Below are 22,204 nucleotides of genomic sequence, written 5' to 3'. Positions count from 1 at the left end.
AATTGGATTATAAGGATTAAGAAACTGTCAAAAGCTCTGACTTGTCAATCATACATCCATTTTTCAAATCCCTTGTTTGGTAGCTTTCATACATAGGGTTTTTATTTTTAATCTCATATATATAATGCAGCAAAAAACAGTAATATCAGCATGTTTTTTCTGGCAGTTTATCTGTAATGGGGCAGAAATCATAGATTTTGTTATATTTCCCACAATTATAAAATACAGTGAAACTCCCTCATCAATTGTGCAAAAATGTGTTGGCAACATAGTACAGTATATATGTGCGCACACACACAACAGCTACTCCCCCATCTCCATGTGCCAGCTAGCCCCACCCTGAAGCTCCCTGTGCATGAAAAACTCTGCAGCAGGTAGTATTTGTATTTTACAAGACTACCCTATGGAGGAGTTTATTAGTTTCATGCCCACTAAGAAAGGCGCATGTGTAGACGCTGAGACATTTACTGTACAGTTAATTAGACAACTGCACAGTAAACATCTCATGTAGATGTGCTAACAGAGTACAAACACACACACAACAAAATACCTGCATATTGAGAGGCTTCTGGGCAAAGTTAGCACAACAGAATCAAGTTGTTACAATAAGTAAATACATTCACAAACTCCAGATGTAGAGATCTGAAGGTCAGGAAGGAACTTTCATATAAGCAGAGGCCATATAATGTTATCATGACTGAAGCCCATCATGACATTGATATACAAGAAGGAGAAGGTGAAGAAAAACACTGGACCAAATTCTGTGACTATTCATTTTCAAACCACATTTGAATGTACAGTTGATGCTGCAGTATGCATTTATATTTTGGGTACCAGTGACCTCTTAATGCTGAACATTTCTGTTAGGAGGGGAGACAACCTGTGTTAGCTAAAAGAGATACAATCTACAGATGCAACACAGGAAGGCCTGGAAAGAGAAAGTGCTGTGCATCAAACACTGAACAGTATATTTACTAATAGTGAAGGGCAAGCAGTGGTGACAGATGGAAACAGTAAACTTTTATGGATTAAAATAAAACATAAAAAAGCAGGGTGATAAGAAATAAACAAGAAATAAACCAGAAGATTGGTACTACCAAGAAAAGTAACTATACTGAATAGTGAAGGTGGAAGTTCACTTCTGAAAATAATCTTTATGAGCCACGGGAGTCAGGAAAAATAAGAGAGGACTGGGAAAAACTGATAAAATTGGAAGCACCCAATGCTGCTCTTATTTAGACAGGTATTAGACGGGCTCAATTCCATTGACTCAAAAGGAAAGACATGCATTATCTTATTTATTTAGGGCCACTCAAATTTACTAATAGGTGATGCACAAAATGGCTACTGGGGACAACTCTCAGGACATCTGTTAATGAACAGCTTGCTACCATGGGAAATGCTACAGGCAATGAGTGTCTTCTGGTTACTGCAAAAGCATGATTAGTGGAATGAACAAGAGAATCCATTTTAAAATCAGTGCCTGTAGCTGAGTTACTGTTTTGCTTGGGAATACAAAACTCTCTTACCTCAAACCTCTCTTGCTCTACCCTATGATGATCATCCAGCTGCTGCTCCAGATAAGTCAGGTTACGGAATTTTTCTAGGTAACTGCTGTACTGTTTCTGCAGTTCCTCCTCAATCTTCTCATATTCATCCATGAAAGCTGGGCTGGAGAGATCAGGGACAACAACATGGAAAATCAAATCTATTTGTTGCTGCAGAACTCTGAAACATGTACTTGCATGCCATTGCATTTCTATTAGTCTAGTCCAAAGCATGGCTTTCCACTGTAAAGGCTCTATCCCCAGTGTCTTTAAAACGGAATATAAGTAGACAACCAGTTTAATGTGGGCCTGATTAGGCTGACACATGAGTCCCCACCTCACCGACCCTTGTTGCATTGCACAAGTGTCCCCTGCTGCACCATACAGACCTCTGACCTGTTGTATAAAACCCTCTTGTTGCACCACGTAGCCCCCCCTATGAACTGGGTGAGCCTCCCCAATGTCATGTGGAATTCCCAGATCCCTTAAAGCAGGGGTTGGCAATGGTTTTGGGTAGAGTGTCAAAAACACCTGCAACCTTGACTTGTAAGATGTTGCCATGCCAGGGGTAGACAGTGGGGCAGCCATGAGGGGCCTGATCCTTGTTGTGGCAGCACAGCCCTGGCCCCTTCCCTGAGTGCCAAGCAAAATGCCTTCACATGCCTCACTCTTGCACACCTTCGAGGAGTTTCCCAGCCCTGCCTTAAAGGCCTGTGATCACCAGATCCTCAGCCCCACTAGTTGTGCCACTCTGTCACCAAGGGACGGTGACAGGCATCAGAAGTTGGAGAAAGGATGGAAAACCTAGGGACTCTAGCAGCAGCAGTTAAAAGCAAATTGGGAGTGGCACCCTGACCAGGAGTCCCACAGGCTGCCAGCTGGCATGCTTCACTCTTCACTGTACTAGATATTAAGAATACAGGTTATCAACACCTAATCTTATTCTGCCATGAATAATCAGTACACAGTCTTTACCGGACACTCTGTAGGGTCTGAAGTCGCTTCCGGTTTCTTTCCAGTTCCAATTTTCTTTTTTCTATCTTGACTTCCAAATTGGCTTCATCCAAAGCCACATTATTTAACATATCTTTAGTCTTCTGGACTTGTTCCTGAAAGGAAGAAAGAAAGAATTAGTGGATGAGATGTAATTTGCTATGCTGTAATCTGACTCTGGACCTGATTCTGCACCTTGATTCACTACAAGTCATGTAACTAAAACCCCTCACATGTGATTGGACATAGGCTCCTGCATATTACAGTCTTGGTACAAATATCACGTACTTAGTAATTCACTGTCGTTCTCAATGACAGCATTAAAAAGGTCATTACTTGTTTTTCAAATCAAACCTCTAGCAGAACTTCAGAGACAATCCTGCTCTCCCATAACAGTTAGTTTGCCTGTTTTTCTCTTTCTATATTTTAGGATTAGTTACAGATTACAGTCTTATTCTACACGGCTGAGCACTTATACTGCAACTTTTGCTTATTCAGATGCAAAGTGTTGGAACCAAAGATGTCCCTGATTTATGCATTTTACCCACAGTATTTACTTGAATATAAGAAAACGTTCTTATAATTAGATTCTATATATGGAAGAATTATAAATGTATAAATTTTCCAGGTCTAGAATCTAATTATTGGAGGTTTGCCTTGAATTTGTTCCCCTCCCCCTGCTACATTTGGGAAAATATATCTGGGGTATCAGATATTACCCTTACCTTCTGCCCCCTACAACTTCCTTCCCCTGTAGTCCCCACCTCCTTACTGTCAGACCCTGTTCTCCCTGAGCACATGGAAGTGGGGGGTAAATTTGAAAACACCTTGAAATAAATATGCCTGCAGTAATTTACTTAGGTAAATTACCCATAGATTTAGGTCATCCAGAATTGATGCCTTTTACCTTACTTGAAAATGCTGTAAGCTTTAGCACAAGTACTCCATAAACACACTTTTATACAGCACTTTTGTATCCACTTACGTATAGTAGAAACTATACATGAACTGCAGTGATGGCAAATAAGCATGAGATGGAAAACAAGTTGAAGAACAGAAATGAAAGTCTGGAGACAGATGGAGTGTAGACAAAGGTGGAGAATAAAGGAAGAAAGAAGGTGCCAGTAGCAGCAACAGAAGAGGCAGCAATGATGACAGTGATGATGCCAGAAGGAAGAGAGGAGCACAGGAAAGTGGGAGACAGAGTGGGAGCAGAAGGAGAAGGTACATGGAGTGAGCAGCAGAGGACAGCAGGAACACAACAGCAAGTCAGCCCACAGGGAGTGGTGCAGTAGGAACACATGGAAGAGACACTGAGAACAGCTAGAGAGGAGTGGAGGTTGCAGATAAAGGCAACTTTAACTGGCACAGGGACTGACAATGGGGAGGCAGACAGGATCAACAATGAATAGCTATGATTCCCTAAAAAAGGTACTGTTTGAGATTTTGGAGCTGCCGGTGGAGCATCTCACCAGCCCGATACCTTTCTTGAACCAAAAGACTTGGGAATTGACTTACTGGGATGAAAAAGGGTATGAGAACCTTTGGAAGAAATCTGCAGAGAAATGTGGAAAGGAGGAATTAAAAGGGATAAAACTCATAACAGAGAAAAATCAAGAGAAAGCATGATTATAGTTTGAATGTACATGGATTTGCTAGAAGCAAAAGACACAGAAAGATGGATGGAAAAGTATGTCCAAAGCGCCATGTTCATAGAGAAAGTAAGGAATAAATACAGTATCTGGACAGGATCTGGGAGGACACAACTAGTGTTACAAGTGGATGAGTGAAGCCCAGGTGGGGTGCTGGTTAGTGATCCGGATCAGGGCACACTGGGATTTTTTAATGTACCACAGGCAACCAAAATGGTGCAGCAAATGCAAAAAGGTGGGGCACCTGTCTGCACACTGTCCCCTCACAGTGTACTACAGATGTGAAGGGCACAGAGCAGCAGAGTACCAGGAGTCCCTAAAATGCACTATTTGTAAGGGAGAGGGACACTTGTATCCATAAGTGCCACAAAGCCTTTGCAAGTGTAGTCAGACCCACTAAGGAACAGCAACACCAGGTGCAGGAGAGGAGGAATTGGACACTGAGACAGAAATGCCGGAAGAAACCCCCCAAGAGGGTGAAACAGAGGAGGGGGGCAAAATTTCTGTGACTGAGGAAGTACAGCAAGAGATAAGAGATGGACTGGAAGGGAAGGTGGGAATAGCAAACAGCTCATACATGAAGGTGGGGTAGGGAAGAAAGAAGGCCCTCTACAGACAACAGAAGTAGAGACGGAGCAAGAAAAGAACAAAAGAGACAGGCTGGGAAGAGAAAGAAAAAATGCAGGGGGCTGAAGACCAGGAAGAAGAAACCTGATAATGAAGGAGATGAGTCAGAGGAAGAGCCACTGACACCTCTGGGCTCCAATCCAGACTGGAGCCCAGAAGGTGGGAAGTAGTGGGGAGGCAGGAATATGCAAGCCTTCCTAAATGCAAAACCAATCTGGCAGTTTACAAAGGCTATAGGAATGCGAGTGAGGGAAGGAGAGGGGTTGACCACCCTGAGCAGTAGCACAGACAGATCTTAAAAGGACAGGCACGCTCAGCAGAAAGCAAGCACAGACAAACCTTAAAGGGACAGGAGCATGTATTTTAAAACAAGCACAAATGGCATTGACAATAGTTTTGCTTACCATCAGGAGTATCTTAACAAGGAAAAGATGGAAACAGATTGAACCAGTGTTGTACCAAGTAAGGACAGGCATAATCTGCCTATAAGAAGACTGTGGTATACTGGGGAGAGGGATTTTAAATATTTTGAGAAAAGGTGAAGATGGGGACCATCTTGCGGTCAGGGACAAAAGAGAACAAGGCAGCAGGGATAGCAATATTATTCAAGAACCCAAAGTTGAAGGCAAAGCAGGTCGAAGTCAGCAGCGGCAGATTGCAGTGAACAATACTATCAGTCAGGGGAACACAATTAGAAATTTTCAATATATATGCGCCACCAGAGGGTGAGGAAAGGAATGTATTGCTAGAGGTCTACATAGGCACATGAAGATTGCGCATAATAGCAATAGATTTCAATTATATAATCAAAGTGGGTGACTGAACGGGGGAAGGAGGAAAGAGCTTTAGACATCTCATCCAGACTGTTGACATATATAACAAAAGAAGAGTTGCTAGGAGATGTGTGGGCAGGGGAGAAAGTTTTCACTAGAACAGACCCTAGTGGAAAGAAACAATCAAGAATTGACTTTGTGCCTGTATTAAAAGAAGTAGAAATAAAGAAGAAAGAAACCATACATGTGGCTTTTAGTGATCACCAGATGCTGAAGGTGGAAATGAGTCTTGGTAAGAGCCCCATGAGAGGGAAGAGACTGTGAAAGTTAAATATGCAGATGTTACAAGATGAAGAGATATGTCAAGCATACACATGGCAGTATGAAGGGTGGCGAACACTGAAGAAATATTTCGGGAGTACCAGAGAACCGTGAATGGTGATAAAGAGGAGGACAGGAGAATTCTTCAGGAAGGAACACTGAAGATGCATGGGGAAAAGAAAAGACTTGCTAAGAGAGCTGCAAAGAAAGATGCAGGAGCTGCTAAAGGAAGCTGCAGAAGGAAGACAGGTATCAGAAGAGCTAGAAGAAACAAGGCAAGAGTTAGAAACCTGGCTTAAAAGAAAGATGAGAGAGAAAATGTTCTTAGCACAAGCACCCTCCATGGGAGAAAATGAAGAGTGGTTCCAATATTTTTTGGCCAGATGGCAAAAGGACAGCTTAAAGCAGTGTGGGAAGAAGTTGGTACTGGGTGGAAACACACAAGGAGGTATTGGAGGCAACGAGAAGATTTTATGAACAGCTATAACAGAAGAAGAAAACAGACTGGAAGAAGATGAAGGATTTCTTGGAAAAGATTGAAGAGAAAGTAGAGGAGGAAGCAAAGTAGATGGAAGAAAAGATAAGCTTAAAGAAGTGGAGGAGCGTTTAAAAACGTTTAAAACAGGGATATCACCAGGAGCAAATGGACAGCCTATAGAAGTATGAGAAGTTTTGGGCATGGGTAGGGAGGGGTATAGTGGAAGTGTTCAAGGAAATAGAGGAAACTGGAGAGACAGGGAAAGCTTTTACAAGAGGTGTTGTGATTTTCAAGAAAGTGAAGAAGGAACTCCTGAAAACTGGAGACCGATTACACTCCTTCATATGGATTATAAATTAATGGCCAAGATGCTGGCTTTGAGAATGAGAAAAAACCTCTAGAAGATAATACATGAAGACCTAGTATGAACAGTACCAGGTAAAAGGATCTCTGAATCAATAAAAGATACGATGTCCCACATCCAAGAGAGGAAAACAAACACAGTTATAGCAAACCTAGATTTAGAAAAAACATATGACAGAGTAGATCATGATTACATACTCAAGGTGCTAGGAAAAACGGGGTTCCCAGAGAAATGTATATGTTTTGGATAAAGTTACTGTATAGAAAAGCAGAGTCAAGTCCAAATTAATGGGTGTCTAAGCAGGGCCTTTAAAATCCATACAGGGGTGAGACAAGGGTTCTTCCTGTGGCCACTACTGTTTGTGTGTGGCATGCAACCATTAGCACAAAGAATACGAAAACACAAAGTAAAGATACGTGTTGGAGTAGCTTGTCATATTTTATGCTTTACAGTTGTACCTATTTACAAAGTAGTGAATTACAGTATTGTTTAAAGTTTACTTTTATTTTCAGCCTTATAAATTCTGTATAGCCTCACTATTATCTGAATTGTTCATTTTGCTGGTGTCTGCAATATCAGCTGGCCTTACCTCTTGCAAGCCTTGAGCTTGCTCGCATGATGTTTCTTTCCTTTTCTATTACTATGAGAAGTTTTTCTAACACAACATGGTAATAATTTTGTTACCAGTTCAAATTAACTGAACTTGACACCAACCAGCTGAATCAGAGGGATGAAATGATTGGATATGTTAATGAAAGGTGATAAGGGAGACCAATGGACAATGCCTAAAGTCAGGCACTGGAAAAAGGCCAAATTAAGAGGTGTGCTCATGATAGGTCTGTTGAACAAAGGGATATGATGACAGGATAACATATGGACAATATGTTGACTGAAGAGAGACCAATCTGGAAGCAAGGAGTCAAAGGTGTAAAGTTAAAGAAAAGCATAAAAGCATGAAAGTTAAGTATGTTGTTGTCATCACTGTCATCATAATTCCAGCTTTCAACACCTGTCTGCACCATACCAGCCACCAACATACCCTTTGCTTCAGTAACTGAGTAGCCGTCTTTTCTGTTGAGCAAAGCAACATCTAGGATTGGGTGAGATTACTGTACTGAATGTTTTTTCTCTCTCTGAATATAGAAGCTGCTAAGATAATACTTGTTGTACTAATAAAATTAAACTTTGATTTTAGGACACTGAGTTGTCTGTTTTCATATTTCGCATTCCATTTAAGGGTTAATTGTGCTTTAACAATCCCTAAGCACCATGTGGTAGACAGTGGTGCTAAGTAGGGGTGTTCAAAGTGGGCCCTATTCAATTTGGATTCAGCCCAAATCAGGGACACTGATTTGATTCGTTGATTCAGATCACTGTCTCTGATTTAATTCGGCTGAATCTGAAGATTTGATGCTGATTCGAAGAATCAGCAATTTGGCCACAGACACAGCTTTAAAAGTTTTTTCTACATACCTTGAGGTAGCAGGTACATCTCGTGATCGCTGCAATGCTGGGGCACACAGGAGCATGGGGGCGGGGGGGTGGAGCCATCCAAGTGCTTGGCAGCAAACCTGAAAGTGGACTGGAAGTACTTCTGATCCACTTCTGGGTCTGCCAGGGAACACGATGCCCCCCTCCCCCCATGTTCCCCTGGCTCAGTGATCGGCCACAGGGGGACCCCGGGTGCCCCCCCCAGCCACAGGAGGCACCAGTCACCAAGCCGGGGGGATGTGGGGGGGGAGGGCTGTGTGTTCCCCAGAGGACCCAAAAGTGGACTGGAAATGCTTATGGCAGATAAACAATTAAAAGGCAAAATTGCTGACCTAACAAGGATGGCTGTAAGAAATATCTTGCCGATGAGAGAGGAGAGAGGTGCAGCACAGATGTGGCTTGACGAGCTCATCAGGGTGTGCAAGGGAGAGGTGGAGGGAAGAAGAAACAGTGGGACATGTTTTGGGAGTGTACATATGCAAAAGGAGTATAGAAAAGGATCCACCACTTTCTAAGCATCACCAAAATAAACCTGTCATGAGCACAGGAGATAGTATTATATGGATTCATATCAAAGAGATGGGAGGAAATGTTATTATGGATTTTATTAGCATGTGTTAAAACTAGTTTACAGAAAGTAAGAAACCTCTGGGTGTTTAAAGGGTTAGCTTTCACTGAAAGTGTGAGCCAGAAACTGGGGCTGCATGAACTGAAATACTACACTGACTGGGACAAGAAATAGATTGGGGAGGAAGAGGCAGAGAAGAAGCAGAGGAAAAAGATTTGGGCACACTTGTTTCACTAAATCAGCAGAGAAAACTGATGGGAGGGGCGGAGAGTTTCAGATGATTACTGGGGTAATAGTTTTTCCATGGGATTCTGTATGAAGAAAAAGATATCTGTAAGAGTTTTGTTTTCGTGGGAAGTTGATGTATGTTTTTAAAGGGTTTAATATATATAGTTGTATGTTTTGGATATGTAATTGTTTCTGTGCTATAAGTCTTGGTAAAACAAGGATGCTTAATACGTATAGCTTTGTAAGTGTAGGGTGATAAGTGTGTTTTTAATACAATTTGTTTTAAAAAAAGGAAAAAAGGTTCCCATCAGTTTGTTTCTCCAATATGGGCCATGTGATGGGGGGGACCTTGTCTTGTATTCAAGTAAACGTGGTAGTTAAAATTGCATCTGCATTTTCAACTGGAAAGTAGGTTTGTCACTTCTTGTCTCAAACAGTTGCTGAGTAAGGCTTTGAATTTTTGAACAACTGTCATAGGTCACTCCAAAGGGTCTATAGTTCAGTGGTAGATGAAGTGATTTTTAGATAAAATGTTATAAAGTTCTTTAGGACAAAAAAAAGCATTCTTTTTAGGCTGTAGGCTGGAGTGACTCAGTTCAGGTTAGAGACGGAAGGTGGGCAAGTGCTAGGATGCAGCCTCTGCTGCTGCTTTTCCACCCACAGGGCGCGCACAGCTGAAGCACCCCAGAGCTGACTGCAACTGAGTGTGCAAGTCTGCAGGCTGAATCCAATGGCTCTGCAGACTGGATCCAGCCTGTAGACTACAAGTTGCTGACCCCTGATTTAGGAGCTGTCTACACTAAAAGCTCTATTATAACAATTGCAAGATATAACTTCTTCTGAATGTACTAAAACAGGATCTCAGAATATACTAAACAATTCAAGGAGTCGCTGTTCACTAAACCCTGGGAGTGGTTGCACCTTAAGTATCCATTGAGCTTTTGGTGGGTTTCTTCTTATATACATAAAGAAGTAAATTTGCATTCTAATACACAGCAGGCTAAAGCCCAGACTGACACTGTTGTAACATATCATGAACCTGTGAGGCTCTATTTTTAATAGTATATATTCAATAAGTATTTATCTGAAGACACGATCCAAGTGCTTTTCTATTTCCATTTGCCTTTCATGCAACATAAAAAAATAAATAGAAATTTTGTTCAGATGAAGGAAATGAAGCATTATGCCTAAGATTTTAAATATGTTTTTCAAATGAAGAATTTAAAAAAGCCCACAATGAGCTAATAATCAACGACTCTATCACTTAAGAAAGACTTGCAGAATTCTACTCACGTACTTATCTAAAAAGAATCATCTATTATTTTTGAAAGGTGAGAAGAACAGTTTGATTTCCCTATCTCATCATTCCCATTATCATCGTGTCTGAGTTGACTTTGTGCCTGTCCAAGTAAATTTTCATGACAGTTTTCAAGACTAATAACACTTATATGCAGTTATCACAAGTTTACCAGGTCATTAGAACCAGCTATTATTCAGTCTCTCTGGCCAAATCCACACGAGACACCAACTGCACAGTCATGTAGTAGTCCCCGCACCGTTGCCTGTGATGCTTACTGTGCAACTTACTATTGTGTAGTAGTGTTGCATCACGGTTTATGCCTGGTGATGCTACTGTGCAGTAGCAACGAGGTACTTCATAGTAAGCATCTCATGTAGACACAGCCTCTGAGTACTCCCTGAAGCCAGCCCCAGTGGTAATTTTTTTATCAGGGCAAGACTTACGGCTTTTGACTCTAAGACAAGGCCTTTAGGTCAGAGCATCCCTGTAAGCCTCCATGATGCTACTAGTGAGCCCACATTATCTCAGCTTTTAAAGCTAGATTTACCTTTTAAGGGAAGTAATGCAACCAAGAGCACATTATAATGATGCAGGCAACCTTTCCACAACAAACCAGAACTTCCTGATTCTGATGAAATACTGAATGCAGAGTTGTTAGGTCAAAATAGCCAAACCAAGATTAAGACAGAGTTCAGACCAAAAAGAGCAATAGGTCTAACCACCTGTGCTCCTCTGGAATCCACATGGTCTCTCTGTTCCTCTTTCTCTGTCTTTTTTCTGTCATTTGCTGTATTAAAAAAATAAACAAATATGTCATGCCAACTGGTTACTCTTTGCCACAGCTGTTAAAAGTTAATCTCTGTTTGCTGAGGCTTCTGTTCTCTTCATCCAGGTTTTCACTCCTTGAATGTACAGCCCCATTTCATTCTGGGTGGCCCATTTCATAGCAAGCTGGAAGCTACATGCACTTTCCCGTGCACCATGCTCCCCTAGTCCAAGATAAAAGTTAATTTTATCAACCCTAATGCACAGCAAAACATAGGAATGTGAGAAAATTGAAGCATGTCATGACTGAAGCACACTTCCTGCTTTGAGCAGGAGGTTGGACTACATGACCTCCTGAGGTCTCTTCCAATGCCAATTTCCTAAGAGTCTATGATCATAAAAATATTCCAAACAATCCCACATCACTCATAGCAATATATTATGGCATAAAGATATGACTCTTAATCTTGCAAATATAGGTACTTTCTGCCAGGCATTCAGGTTTGGCCTAGCTTTGTGCAAGTATGCATGTGTGTGTGCAAAGCAGATGGAAGGGAGAAAGAGTTGTACATCTCTTCCATTGCCCATATAATGAACATGAACATCAGTCTGTTCACAGAGGGGAATGAAGCAACTGTTTCCTCCCTGTTCCCCTGGGGGAAAAAATGCCCAGAGCGAGATGGGTAAAGGCAGGCAGAAGCAAGTCCACAGCTCTGTCCCTTCTCTTGCCTACAAACTTTCCAGAGCTTGCTGAACATGCAGTGCTCAGGGAGGCAGCTGGTCTCTCTTCAGCAAGTTACTACATAGTGCTTCCCTTGCAGAATTGGAGTTGTACACTGCCCCTTGCTATAAGCTATGCCAAAATGATCCCATCTAATCCAAGAATGGTCTTAAGATTCCTTAAGATCCCCCACCCTAAGTCCCCATCGTGAGGCTAGGCTGGTATTACGCTGTGTTGCCATGCACCGCTTTGGACTCCCATGCATCACTTCAGGCCACATGGGAGCAGATGGAGCAACTGGCATAGCTCCTGCCCAACTCAGCCACAAACCAGGGACTTAGGGTCCAGCAGAAGCCACTCCAAGGTCAGGCAAGAGGCACGCCAGCCTCTCCAGCTGCACTGATGTAGTGAGGCCCAAAGCAGGTGTGGGAACACAGAGCGGCACGGTGTTAGCAGTGCTGCACCCCTACCCAGCCCTGGCCACCAGAGCCTGAATAACCTGTGGCTGCAGTGTAGATGTCCTGTATGGATCTGCTAGAGAGCGTCTACCCCTCATTGTAACTAAGGGTTCCCACAAAAGTCCTCTGGGGAGAAATTGGTTCTCACCATTGTGAATCAGTATTCAAAGCGTACACAGTCTCTGCAAAGAAAGTCTGGCAAGGCTTGCAAGGGAGTTTCCCCAGGTATTCTCTGAGGAATTAGGAATGTACTCAGGTCCACCTGTGATGTTCCAAATGGATCCTGCGATAGCCCCTATCTTTATAAAGGCTCAGAATGGACCTTTCGTACTACGGCTGAAAATTGATGCAGATTAGATCGGCTTATTGAGCAAAGGGTACTCGAGCCAATCATACATACAAGCTGGGCCACACCAATTGTTCCTGTTTTAAAACTTAATGGGAGTGTTTGCATCTGTGGGGATTACAAGTGCACTGTTAATAAAGCACTTAAGCAGGACCTTCACCTAGTGCCTGCCCTTAACCAGTTACTGTTTTTTCTGGCAGGAGGGAAGGTTTTTGACTTCACTCAAGCCTATCAGCAATTGATAGTGGACAACAAGGCTGCTGAGGCCCAAACAATTACACACTGGGGAACATTCCATGTCAAGCACCTCCAGTTTGGAATTTCTGTGGCACCAGAGATTTTCCACTGGTTCATGGAAAAAATGCTAGCAGGAATTCCCAGGGTTGTTGTTACTTTAGAACAATAACTTCAACAGAGAGGAACTACGCAAAGATTAATAAACAAGCATTGGTGAACATTGCAGGAGTTAAAAAAATTCACAATTACATTTATGGCCACAAATTTGGAATCTGAATAGACCACAAACCCCTTCTTGGGATTTTTACTATGGAGAAACCAACTCCTCCTATTTTGTCTCCCTGTATGCAACGCTGGAGCATCATGCTAAATGCATACGGCCACATGCTCATGTACAAACCTGGGAAAACAATTGCAAATGCTGATGCATTGAGCCGCCTACCACTACAAATACCTGATTGTGCTATTCCTCTGCCAACAGAAGTCCTCATGCTGGAATCCATGCCAGAAGCCCCACTTCAGGCTGATTAGACAGCAAGGATGACTGCAAAAGACCCGATCCTTGCCCATGTCCTTAACTAGGTGTGGAGGGGCTGGCCTGCAGACAAATTGGCCACCCACAAGGGTTGCCTCTTGTGGGGAAATTGTGTTGTAATTCCAGAAGCAGGACACCCAGGCACTGTGAGGATGAACGTGCTGGCAAGAAGTTATGTATGGTGGCCAGGTATGGACAATGACAAAGAAAGGGTTGTGAGGGAGTGCAGTATTCATCAAGCAACTCGTCATAATCCACAGAAGGTACCAGTATTCCCTTGGGAAATGACAAAGAAACCCTGGTCACACATCCACATTGATTTTGCTGGCCCTTTTCAAGTTAAGAACTTCTTAATTGTTGTTGACTTATACTCAAAATGGCTTGGAAGTGATTATCGTCTCAACTCTTACATCAGCTGCCACTATAACAGCTTTCCATCAGCTGTTTGCAACCCATGGGGTGCCCAACGCTATCATTTCTGATAATGGCAGTCTATTCACCTCAGCAGAGTTCCAAGATTTTGCCAGCCACAACTTCGTTTGAACTGTTACCATTGCACCTTGCAGGCTACAGGCCAATGGGCAAGCTGAGTGAACGGTGCAGACTACAAAAGATGCACTGAAAAGGAACATTGTAGGAGACTGACCTACCAGACTGGCCAGATTTCTGTTTGCTCAACATGTAATTCCTTGCCCTACAACACGGTCCAGCCCATTAGAGCTTCTTATGGGTCGTCGTCTCAAAACATGCCTTGACGATGTTAACCCTGAACTTGCGAGACATGCAGTTTAGAAAAGACAAGGAGTTGGACTCTGCATTGGCATCTGGTACCTTAAGTCTTTTCGTTTCACAAGAGACTGCATGTGCTTGGAACTACAGGACAGGCCTACAGTGGGTTCAGTCTAAAACTGTAAGCGCCACAGGACCTGTATCATATAGAGTCTGGACTGATGACAGACAAGTTTGGAAACGTCATGTGGACCAGCTGCGTGGGCATTTTACTGATAACCCTTCACCTGAGCAATCTCTAAGCACCAATCCACCACTGACAGACAGGGATTCATTGGGGAAGTGCCTACCCATTTCCACCCATGCAAACCCTTTGCCATCAGTATCAGAAGGAAGCATTGCTGTTGAGTCTCCAGATATGACCAGGCATGACCAGGTGCAGCTGGGCCCTTTCAGCCTATGCTGAACCCATCACTGAGTCCAGTTCTAAGGGAAGACCACAGTGGAAGCGGAGTCCTCTCAAATGGTTAGCTGACTATTCTGTCTAGAGGAAAGGGGTCCTGTGTCTTATTGTGTTTTCCTAGCACTGTCCCTTTAAGGCCAAAGCCCTCATGTTCAGCACTGAAGGGCTTAGTTGCTTGTGGCAGTTTTGCAGCACTGGGGACTCCATGTGCTCTGCCATGAGAAGCTAGGGGCTTTCTCGGCTCCTCTCCCTCCACAGAACTGGACTGGGTCAAGTCAGAGGCAGAGCAAGTATAAGTTGTGCATACATGTACTGAAGGCAATTATTAATATCCACCCTGGATATGATTCCAAACAGTTATAATAATAAATGCTAATTCAACACAGGAGTGCCCAGAGTGTTGCTGCTGAACTCACAACATATCAGGTGGTGAGACAGGTCACGCCACATGCATGGACATGCAGAGCACCTCCAGAAGGTAAGTACGGGATAGTGGGATTGAGGCCCCTGTAGGGAGGGAGCTGGGCTGGGCTGGGGCTGCTACCCAGCCGGGTAGGGCTTGGGGCCTGGGGCTCAATGCGCAGCTTCAGGGCCCCAGCAGAAAGCAGGACTGCGTCGTGGGTGTCTTGTCCAGGGGAGGGGGAGGGCTACTCCCCGCTGCTGCATGCACTCCCAGGGGGCACCTGTGCACCCCAGATCTGTGTACAGAGCAGGTACAGGCTGCAGGTGTGGGCTCCAGACCTGCTTCCCTCCCCTGGGGCCTCTGCAGTCCAGTAGGCATGAGCAAGCATGGCTGGGCTGCAGAGGCCCTGAAGGAGGGAAGCAGGGCAAGAGCGTACAGGGCTAAAGCTGCACTAGGCAATGCTCTGGGTGGGCAGCAGGGAATATGGGGGGGGGAGGGGGGAACTATGGCAAATTTTAGGGAGGCTGCAGCCCCCCCATAGCTCCTGCTCCACCACTGCAGTGCCTCTGGAGAAGTGGCGCACAGCAGCGGGAGCTGCCCTGGCCTCCCTGCACCTCCCAGACGAACAGCAGCTTAGTCCCACATGCCCCACCCTGCCCCAGCAAGGGCAAGCAGTGGCAGGGCATGGTGGGGGATGCCCCTCACAAAGTTTGATAACCCTTGTCCTAAGTCATTTATGAGTTTTTGTAAATTTTAGTCAACAACTCTGAAACTTGCTGCTGGCACAGTGTATCTGTGTTACCACAGACTCTGTCTTCTAAGCACCGTCCCAGAATCATTAGCAAGCAGGCACTTCTTTGATTCTAAAAACTGTAACTGCCTCCACCTAACAGTTCTTTATTTTAAAACAATGGATTTTCCAATTTTAAAAGAACCAAACACACTTCACTGCCATGTGTAGAAAAAGCACACATAAATGGACCTTTGCCTTGGTGAACTTGTTTTTATAAATTTGCCAGAACCAAAAACACAGTGGATCACTTCATCCATTAACTGGAGCTCACTATTACCATTAAAGCACCTAGTGGATTATTTTTTAGCATAGCCCTTTGAAGGTGACACATTTATGCATACACATGGTTTCCAAAACTTACAGTGCTGGTAAAAAGAGCTTTGTTCTTGCTATATAAATGGGAACTAGAATTAATATTTACAGGATACAAATAAACAAGGAAGCAAAAAAATTATTATTAATTTTCTTACCAGAATGTTTTTAATGGCAATTTTCATCACTTTTTCAGCTTCATTTATCTCCAGAGGCCTAGCAATGGATTCTGTTCTCACTTCCTACAAAAGACAAACAGACCACTATACTCAAGCATTGCACAAGAAAATTAATATTCACAGAACTGAAGGTGGTCAAGCAACTGTGACAAAGCTATTTTCATAATAAATTAAACAGAATGTAATATTTATATACCACTGCTCAGAGGATATCACAAAATGGGAACCTATCAAAAAGGTCAGAGTCTCCAGAGGCCAGGATTAAGAATGAGCAATTAAGACTTAATTTCAAAATGGGATGAATTTTACTCCTCTGAGCTGAAAGTATTCTTACGGGTGCAGTTTTAGTCCCCTGCCATTAATGTTAGAGGAAATATCCCACTTACCTTGTTCAAAACATACCTCAGAAAAAAAAAATGTCTTAAAAATGTGATCCACAGCTGAGAATCATACAACTGATCTACTTGAACCATACAAGTATAATGTTTCAACTATCCTGACTGAGGAGCAATCAGAACTGCTCCTATGAAGACAGCTAGCAGAAACAATCAGCAGGTACTTCCCCCTCCATGACTCCTCACATATCACGTAATATAGATGGTCAGCATTTCCTACTCTGAGAATCAACATCCATCACCAAAACTGGTGCACTTAGCTTGGATCACAGAGGATGTGAATGTCCCTGTTAGCCTGGTCAGCTTATGAGGGAAAGAACATTCAGTTAACATCTGTCTGTATAATATCTTAGGCAAAGGTGTTTGCCAGACCAAGCCATTGCTGAGAAATGAATGTGTCTCAAGCTCAACATAACTAAAAATGTCTTTCACTAGCAAACAGCTCGATAAGAATTAGAAATCTCACTACTGTGGCGGAATGCTGGGCTAGCGGTTCCAGCACTGCCTGGGGAGCCGCGGGCTTTATGGAGCTGTGCGAGAGTGCGGCTTGTGGGGCGGGATTGGAGGTAGCTTTATGACCGCCTTCGAGGTTCACGGAGCTGGTGCAAGTAGACGACTTAGAGTAAGTTGTTAGTTTTCTATAATAAGTTTGTAAGATGTCTGTTGGTTCACGGGGTTCCGGAGCAAGCCCTTGCTTTCCACCACTGGAACTAGTTCAATGATGGGTGTGGCTGCCGACTCCTTAAGTCCCAGAACTGGTCAACAGCTCATTGAGATGGGATGTTAGTAATAGAAGTTATTACAGAGTAAATATAAGGTAAAGTAAAAATTTGTTTTATTCACTCACCTGGCCTCACCCTCTTACGAATAAGAAGGGAACCGGCTGGAACGAAGTTGCGGTAAATACAAGTACAGAAGCATAGATATGCTGTCTAAGCTACGAAGAGAGGCAGTCAAGAAGTAGAGTCTCCGATGTTTCTTCAGTTACAGTATGCCAGATACAAAGGGGGTCTGTTGGCCCACAGGGTTCACTAGTAAGCCCTTGCTTTCCACCACTGGAACCAGTCCAATGATAGGTGCGGCTGCCCACTAGTTAGTCCCAGGGCTGGTCAACAGCTCATGAACAGGATGAAAAATAATAAAACTGTAACGCGGTGAATTACTGTTGATTGTCGGATTTTTGATGCCTTGGTTTTTGCTGGGATACGCCCAGGTGGGGAGGCTGAGGACCGGCTTACAGGGTGATCAATCCTGAAGGGTTGTCCAGTCGTCATCTCTGCTGTTTCCTGCTTCTTTGCCTCTTTATAGATGTTGGTTGGACTGCCTCTATGACACTAACTATGATATAAGCTAAGCATACAGAAATAGGATAGTTTCTTTTACACAATAGTTACTAGGTAGATTTTCTACATAAGTTTCGTTTCTGCAGGTATGACACTTACAGATAAGAAAAGAAACTTATAAAATGTGCATGTGTAGCTTGATACAAGCGTAGAAAACTACAAAGCTTTCATTTTGATTAACAGCCAAGACTACAAGGTCACATAAATGTGAGAATGCCGCGCGGCAGTTATACAGAAATGAAATAAGATTTTTACAACTACAACCACAGGCAGAATATATAAATTAGAGGACTTTAGCAATACCCCAGCCTTTCTTTTTTACTAGGCTGCTCCTTAAGAAAAGGGGAAAATAAAGAGGACACATATTTGAATGACAACCTAGTAATACCTTGCTTATTTATAGAATGGCTGACCCAGAATCTCAAAGGTTCTGCAAACGTCACAGTTTTAAGTCTATCCTATGAAGTAAGTATTATAATCTCCATGATATGGATGCAGAAACAGAGTAAGTCACCAGCCAAGCTTAAAAAAAAATTTACTGGCAGAACCAGGCATAGAGAGCCCTAGTCTCCTCACCTGCAGGCCAATGTCTTAATCCCTCTACTTGCTAAAAAGTGCCTGTAGTCCACTGCCCACTTCAAGACTTGATTTAATGTAACTACATTTTATAGGGAGACAAATTGCAAGGTCCTTACTTTGGTGTTCTTCTGTCTTTTAAGGGCTTGTCTACACTTGAAAACTAATTTGGATTAAGGTAGGATGTGAATTTGAAGCAAATAATTCCATGTGTTAATACTCTAATTCCAGAATAAAAGTGCCTTGCTCCCATTCACTTTTGAAATGAATAATCTAAATTTTAAAAGGCACTATAATTTTCCAAAAGCAGTCTCTCTGCATGGAGTTATTCAGGAATATGAAGTATTTCATATTTCAGGAGAATGACTGATATGCAGTAATTCAAGTATGCAGTATCTACGTAAGTCTAATGTGTTCTCCTCTTCTGCCTTTCTTTGTTGTGCATGGAAGTTTCACTCATCCCTCCTCTGCAGAAATATACAGCAATTTCCAGAGCCAGGTTCAATTCTGCAATCAAATCCACTTGCAGAGATACCCTATGACAAGAGGAATCTGTACAAATGCAAAGATCTGCATTTCCACATTTGACTGATGGACTAGGCCCTAGCTGGAACACAGGAACATCAGCAGAATTATTTAACTCCCCAAACTCAGGAGTGACTGGAAAGAAAGCCTGAGAATTCAAGTAAACTTTCACAGTTTCTTCAAAAGGTACAACAAGGAAATCAAGCCCTGACTCAGCAAAAATTTACATGCATTCTTAATTTTAATATTGGGAATAGTACCATGTGACATAAGTAGGATTATCCCCTACAGTACAATTAAGTAGGTGTCTAAGTGTGTGTAGGATTGGAACCTAACTCCTAGGTTAAATAACAGGTTTTCATAAATGTTTGTCAGATGGTCATGTTCTCTACAGCTGTAAAGGGTCCAGAGGATGCTTCTAGCTTACTGGTATTTCTCAACAGGAAGTTAGGCTGTGTAGGATAGGACTGAAAGGAAAGTAGCTCCCATTGATTTGCTGAAAAACAGCGACTATCAGAACTATAAGGGAAGTTTTACTTTAAAATAAATAAATAAGGGTTAATGTAGCAGCGAGTGCATCTACACATGCGCTTTACTGCAAATGACTAATTAGCTCCTCAGTAAAGTGTCAGAGTCCACACATGCACCCATACTAGCTACAGTAAATTAATGAACTTCACTGTAGGATAGCACTGTCTGGGACAAGTACTATCCTATAGCAGAGTAATTAGGTGCACGCAAATGCACATGTAGACTGTGACCAGGGCTGGCTGGGGCACAAAAAGTGCTGCCTGCCACCTAACACCACACTGTAGCACCCTCATGCCCCAGCCAGCCCCTCCGCCTCCCGACACCACCACCCAGAGCCCTGGGATGACCCCCCAGACTCCTGACAGCCTGGGGCTGCTTAGCCCCAGCTCAAATTGTTGCAGTCCTGGACGCAGGAGAAGACGCTGTGCCTGGGAAACAGCTGACTCCAGTGCAAACTGCACCAGGGTTTACAGGTGCATTAACAGCACATAAAATAGGTTTAAAATTATCAAATTAAGCAAAGTATTTTACTGGAATTGTTTTGAGAGTGACTGCTTTTCCAGGCCCACAGACAAGTTTCTCTCAGGGCCTTGTCACACAGGTGTGGGACATGGCTTCCTAGATAGAACATCTGGGGGAAATTCTGCTCATGACCATCTGCTTTCTTCTGTCTCTCCATGTTTGCAACTTCAGAGCATCCCTATGGCAAATACGTGTTTAGAAAAGTAAACTTGGGGAACACACACACACACAAGCACACAGGGTGGTCTTTTTAATGGCATGTAGTGGCTCCAAATAGGGAAGAGAAGCTATTGTTATATGATTGGCGATCCTTCCACAAGCTACCAGTGGTTCTCCAAGCAGAGTTTGGGAACAACTGGTCTATTTGTTTCTATTCTTTCATTGTATCATTCACTGATATAATCTAGGTAATTAGCTGTGATTTGTTCTACAGGTTGGATTTTCTTTCTCTCTGCAGCCTGCAAAAATGGGATGACTAGCTGAGCTACAGATGTTGAGCCCACCTATAATAATGAAGGTCCCGCTCTACAAACTGCTGTGTTCCTCCTTGGCAGTGCCAAGTGCTCTTGACAGCCACTGAAATCAACAGGTGTTAAGGCTACAGAGGCCTCTCAAAGGGTTGGCTACATAATTTTCCCTTTAGGGCCTAACCCCAAGCCCACTGACATTGATGGAAAGGTCTGTAATAATCCTTTGTGCTCCTACAGACCTCTTTATTCAAGAACTTTGAAAGGCACCATAGAACTGGTGAACTCAGCCTCCCACCACCCTTGTCAACCAGATGTTTCTGCTGTAACACATGAGCATCTTCTGTTGTCATTGGCTGCCATCCTGCAGGCAGAGGCAATTCTTTGATCAGTTTGCCAGGACTCTTGCTATTAATATTTGATTAATACTCAATCCCATCTATCAGATGCACCCACCTGGCTTCCATTTTCCATGGTGCAGAGGGATTGTCTTGGATATCACCCATTTCCCTTGAAGCTGCTTAAATAGGAGCCAGCCTTTAACTTATTTTGAGCAAGTGCATAGTAACGTTAACTAGGGCTGTCCAAAACTGCACCACTCCGATTTGACTTCTATTTTGATGATTCAATGGAACAGCGTTTCATTTCAAGTTTTGTTTAATTTCAAAAGCACTGTTCCATTTTATTTTGTTGAAACTGTTTTGCTGTTTTGATGCAGTTTCACCCATAGGTTATTATGGGGAAACATAAAATTCAGCAAGAAGGCAGATTGGGGGCTTGCCCACACCCCTGGGAGCTGTGGGGACTGTGCCAGAGTCCTCCCGCGGGTGCAGGCCCCCAATCTGCCTGCCATATGACAGACCAGAGCTGGGTGCAGCCCACACCCAGCACCAGGAAAATCGGTGCTGACGCTGGCTCCAGGTGGCAGCACCTGGCTCCTGTCACTTGGCAGGCAGACGGGGGCATGTACTGCCAGGAGGACTCTGGCACAGCTCCTGCAGCCCCTGCTGGTGGGCCCCTGATCTGCCTGCCAACTGATAGGAGCTGGGTGCTGCTGCCTGGGGCCAGAGGCAGTCAGGGCCGTCCATGACAGGGATGGAAATTGGAGCGACCACCCCAGGCCCTGGGGAGCCGGGCAGAGCGGACATGGTGACTTTGCGCCGACACTGTTGTCGGCTTGGGGTATGGCCGCTTGCTACCTTCCCTGCTGCCAATGGTGGTGGCTTCTTTGCATCCAGGGCATGCAGGATTGGGGCAGAGGTAGTTCCCTGCACAAACTGATTTGCCCGGGGCCCCACACCCTCCTTGGACTGGCTCTGGTATGGGACCTGGGGCATATCACCTCATGCGGGGACCCGCTGCCCCGATCCTGGGGTGGGGGTGGGTCCCTGCACGTGCTGATTTGCCTCGGACTCTGCACCCTCCTTGGACTGACTCCGGTATGGAGCTGGGGCAGATCAGCTCATGGGGACCCTCCCCCACCCCGGGATCGGCGGTGGCAGTGGCGAGGTGGGGAGGTAGCGAGCAGTCAAACGCAAAGCAGGCGGTGAGTCACCATGGCC

At 43.8% G+C, this 22,204-nt stretch overlaps 1 protein-coding gene across 4 annotated transcripts in view; it reads right to left on the bottom strand.

Annotated features, from left to right (window-relative positions):
* Positions 1 to 22,204, bottom strand: part of CLUAP1 (clusterin associated protein 1) — a 322,832-nt gene that overhangs the window by 118,912 nt on the left and 181,716 nt on the right. For all 4 annotated transcript variants that reach the window (XM_019539991.1, XM_019539990.1, XM_019539993.1 and 1 more), the window contains exons 6-8: positions 16,263 to 16,346; positions 2,523 to 2,656; positions 1,530 to 1,671 (exon numbers count right to left, since the gene is read on the bottom strand). In XM_019539991.1, the coding sequence (XP_019395536.1) occupies positions 1,530 to 1,671; positions 2,523 to 2,656; positions 16,263 to 16,346 (360 nt within the window). The remainder of the gene's footprint in view (positions 1 to 1,529; positions 1,672 to 2,522; positions 2,657 to 16,262; positions 16,347 to 22,204) is intronic.

Source organism: Crocodylus porosus, unplaced genomic scaffold, assembly GCF_001723895.1.
Source record: "Crocodylus porosus isolate Cpor-Errol unplaced genomic scaffold, CroPor_comp1, whole genome shotgun sequence".
NCBI lineage: Eukaryota > Metazoa > Chordata > Crocodylia > Crocodylidae > Crocodylus > Crocodylus porosus.
This window is presented reverse-complemented; position numbering and strand designations above follow the sequence as displayed.